This window comes from Nicotiana sylvestris, chromosome 2 (genome assembly GCF_000393655.2).
Source record: "Nicotiana sylvestris chromosome 2, ASM39365v2, whole genome shotgun sequence".
NCBI classification, from domain to species: domain Eukaryota; kingdom Viridiplantae; phylum Streptophyta; class Magnoliopsida; order Solanales; family Solanaceae; genus Nicotiana; species Nicotiana sylvestris.
In genome coordinates this window covers 47,770,848-47,774,905 of record NC_091058.1, presented here as the reverse complement: position 1 = coordinate 47,774,905, position 4,058 = coordinate 47,770,848, and the positions used below count along the sequence as shown (strand labels likewise).

General features: G+C 25.5%; 1 protein-coding gene across 1 annotated transcript; it reads left to right on the top strand.

Annotated features, from left to right (window-relative positions):
- Positions 1 to 3,241: 3,241 nt before the first annotated feature.
- LOC104219145 (uncharacterized) lies at positions 3,242 to 3,790 on the top strand. Its single transcript, XM_009769785.2, has one exon. It carries the CDS (start codon positions 3,242 to 3,244, stop codon positions 3,788 to 3,790), a length of 549 nt encoding a protein of 182 aa, XP_009768087.2.
- The last annotated feature ends 268 nt before the right edge of the window (positions 3,791 to 4,058 follow it).

Below are 4,058 nucleotides of genomic sequence, written 5' to 3'. Positions count from 1 at the left end.
TGAAATTGTGAAAAAGGAAAAAAAAATTAATCACGGGAAAATGTTAACAGCTCAAAGTTCTTATTATACTATATTTACAAAATTTGACCCGATTGGTCATTACTAACCTTCGCCAGATTGATAAATTATCTATATTATATTAAAAGTACGAAGGCCTTTAGCGAAATGTCGTTCGCCTTTTTTACCCATTAAAAATAGATTCCACAATGGATAAACTAGTAATTTAATTATTAGTTTAAAATCAATTAAATTATTAATTATTAATTCTTTCCTTATTTAAACTATGTAGAAAATCTAAATATTTTAGGAATTCAAAATCAACTATGATTTTCTTTACATAAATTCTTTTCTTATTTGAATTATGTAATATATTTTTTATTCCTTCCATATTATTTGACTTGATAGTATAAAAAGACTTGCTAATTTGTAGTATTTGCCAACGATATGTGATTGCTCCTTAGTAGGTGAGTTCTTTATACTTTTTCCGATCGTTCTATAGAATATTGTTGTTATCTTTGAAGTTTTTTCTTGTTTTAGTTTGTTTTGGCTTTTGTTTTAAATGTTTTATATGGGTTTTGGAAGAATTATTTTTCATTAATGTCTTTTTATTTTCTTATTGACCATCCAATTCAACTTTTTTAGGAGTAAAAGAATATGCTAATTTTGGATTAAAAGATGTTACACATTTAAAGCCTAATGTAGTTCAATATGGATTTCTGTGACTAATCTGCAGGTTTTCTTTCTTAGTCAGAAGATTCTAAAAATTTTGAGGCTACCTTCTTTACATCCAATTTAATTTTCGTTTAGTAATAAAAAATTATGCCTTTTGAGATTTTGGGTTGAAACTTAAAAGAGAATTTCTCCCGTTTGACAAAAAAAAAAATCCAAACACCATTGTAATTCCTTCTACGCTACAGTCAAATATTTCATACTTAAGATGGCTAATATTAAGAATTTTGATCAATCTATTCATATATATACTATATTAAAAGCACGAAACCCCTTAACGAAATATTGTTCGCTTTTTTTACCCTTTAAAAACTAATTTCATATTGGATAAAATTGTAATTTAGTTGTTTTCCTATATTTAGGACTTCTAAATCAAATAAAATTTTAGTTATTAAATTTTTCCTTTTTTGAACTAGGTAAGAAATCCTAATATTTAGAACTTTAAATGAATAATATTATTTTTCCATATTTAGATTTTGTAGAAGTTGTAAAAGTATGTATAACAACAAATATATTACCAAGCACACTATTATGATGGATAGTGGTACAAAGTTTATGCGTAGAACAGTGACTAACACTTTAAAAATTTATCCCATTTTCAAAATCAACTAAAAATTTGTTATCCTTTGAATCATGTAAGAAATTTTAAATAAATTAGTATTTTAATTATCTAATATAAATTATTTATTTATTTAGAGAAGATGTAACATAATTGTAATCTATTAATTTTAGACGTAATATAATGGTTAATACTTTAGAGAGTTATCCCTTTTTGAAATTCATTGTAATATTATTTATCAAATCATTCATTAATTAACTATGTAAGAAGTCTTAATATAGGACTTTAAAATTATTTAATATTTTAATTATCTAATATACCTTATTTATTTATTTGGATAATATAACATTACTGTAATTCTTTGCATGTGTGTGCCTATATATATATGGACCATAATACACTTGCATATCAAATTTTTGCTACTTTTTAACCCAAAAAATATTTTTATATAGTATTTAAATATAAAATTCAATAATTAAAATAAATAACAAACTTTAAAAATATAAAAGATATAAAAGAGGTAAGGAAAAAGAGAGTTCATAAAAGTAGTTGACCAGAGTCAACAACACTAATTATTCTTCAATATAAAGGTTCAAAAGTAAAATATGATCATATTAGTTTTTTAATCCTTTGGAACATAGAATTCATAGTATATACTTATACTATGAATTATTTTCATTTATATTGAGAATAAATAATTAAGTATCTAAATTATATAACTAACTAGCTAAAGAATCCTATTAAATTCTTTTTCAAATTTATCATAAAATAAAAATACATTTTCAAGTTTACAAACTCTTTATTAGGGTACATAAATTTATTTTTATAGAAAGAGCACTGACAGTGAAAGAAATAAAAAAATCAATATAATATAGTATGAGGGTCAGATTGATAAAATGCAAATTTGAAGTAATAAATATGAAATAGTAAAAGATAAGTTGTATTCTATTTGAGTTGTCATAATTAAATTAACTTTTTCTTTGTTTGCATTTATTCCAGCAAATGACCGGTCCATTTTTTTATATATTAATTATTTGTTGTAAATTGTTAACAAAACGTTAGTCAATTTTAGATTTTGTATTGTCATGTATCAAATTAATATTTAAGAGCTATAAGCTAAACTTCTCATTTCCAAAACTCTAAAGATTAAAGATTAAATTTCTTGATATATATTATTCATCAAATCATTAAATAATAGTTTGAAAAATATATTTATATTATTTATTTTCAGTACAATTTTCTTAAAGATTCTCATAAAGTCCTCAAAATCACAATAAGGCATTTGCAGAATTTAATGGGATATGATTACTTCCTTTATTGAGCTATAGCTGGATAGGGTCAACATTCATTATTTTTAGAAACTTATAATTTTTTTTAACTTTTATAACTCAAACACATTATTTGATACTCCCTCTGGTCCAATTTAATTAATTTTTTGGCCTTTTTAGTAGTCTATAATATATAATTTTTTCAGGTATCAAGAAGGAATTAATTTTTTTTTGAAAATTGCCTTTGTAGTATTTGTTGTATTTGAACAAATTAAGATTAATATGGTCTTAAGATTAATATGGTCAATTTATTGTTAATTAATGTTCAAAGGTGAATTTTTTAATATCAAACGATAAAAAAATCAATTAAAGTGGACCAACAGGAGTAATATCTATGTGATTTTTTAAACTTATGTACTTATCAAAAGCTCGTACCCTAACCTTAGCGAAATGTTGTCCGCTTTTTTTTACCCTTTAAAATGGAGTTTACACTCGACAAAATCATCATTTAAATTTTCTTCTAATATTTAGGAGTTTTAAATCAACTAAAACTTTGAAGTGCTATATAAGAAATCCTAATACGTAGGATATTAAAATTAATTAAATCTTTACCTTATATAAATTAAAATATTCACTTATTCTTTTATTTATGTAGACCAAGCAAGGGAAGTTTAGCATCAAGACAATGTATATAGCAGCAAGGTCTCAATTTCAGAAAGTTACATGGAAGAATCTTGTGCTGGGAGATGTTACTATACCAAGGCATCTATTTATTCTGTGGCTAGCTCTCAACCAAAGGTTAGCAACAGTGGATAGACTGGCAAAATGGAAGATTGATGTGCCGAAGGAATGTGTGTTATGCACTAGCCAGAAAGAAGAGACGCTGGATCACCTTTTCTTTGAATGTGCTTATGCTAGATCAATATGGGCTGCATTAGTAGGCTGGTTGAAAGAAAAACACAATGTTGGAAGCTGGGAACATGAATTAAAATGGTTGATCAAGAGGACAAACAACAGCAGACCACGAGCTCAAGTTCTCACATTTCTATTTGCAGCAACAGTTTATTACACATGGATGGAGAGGAACAAAAGAAGATTTCAGAACCAGTGTATTACATATGCAGAAAAGGTTCGAGAAATAGCCTTGCAGCTGCATATCAAAGGCCAGAACATGAGCAAATGGAAGTCAATGTTAGAACAGTTAAATAGATATCCTAGCGGAAACAATGTATAAATCACGAAGAGATTAGGAAAAGTACATAACTGTAGTTATGAGAATAGAAAGACCGTAAAGGATCTAGCTCTAGAGGCTCATGGGCTAGCGGATGTAAATATTTCCATTGGTTAAATATAAATTTTAATTTGACAAAAAAAAAATTACGAACATACATATATGACTTTGATAACCATTTCAAAGTTCCAATTGGATGTACACTTCTTTTCTAATATTTAAATATTTAAATTATTGTATATATGTAAAATTATATAGTTATTTTCTCAAA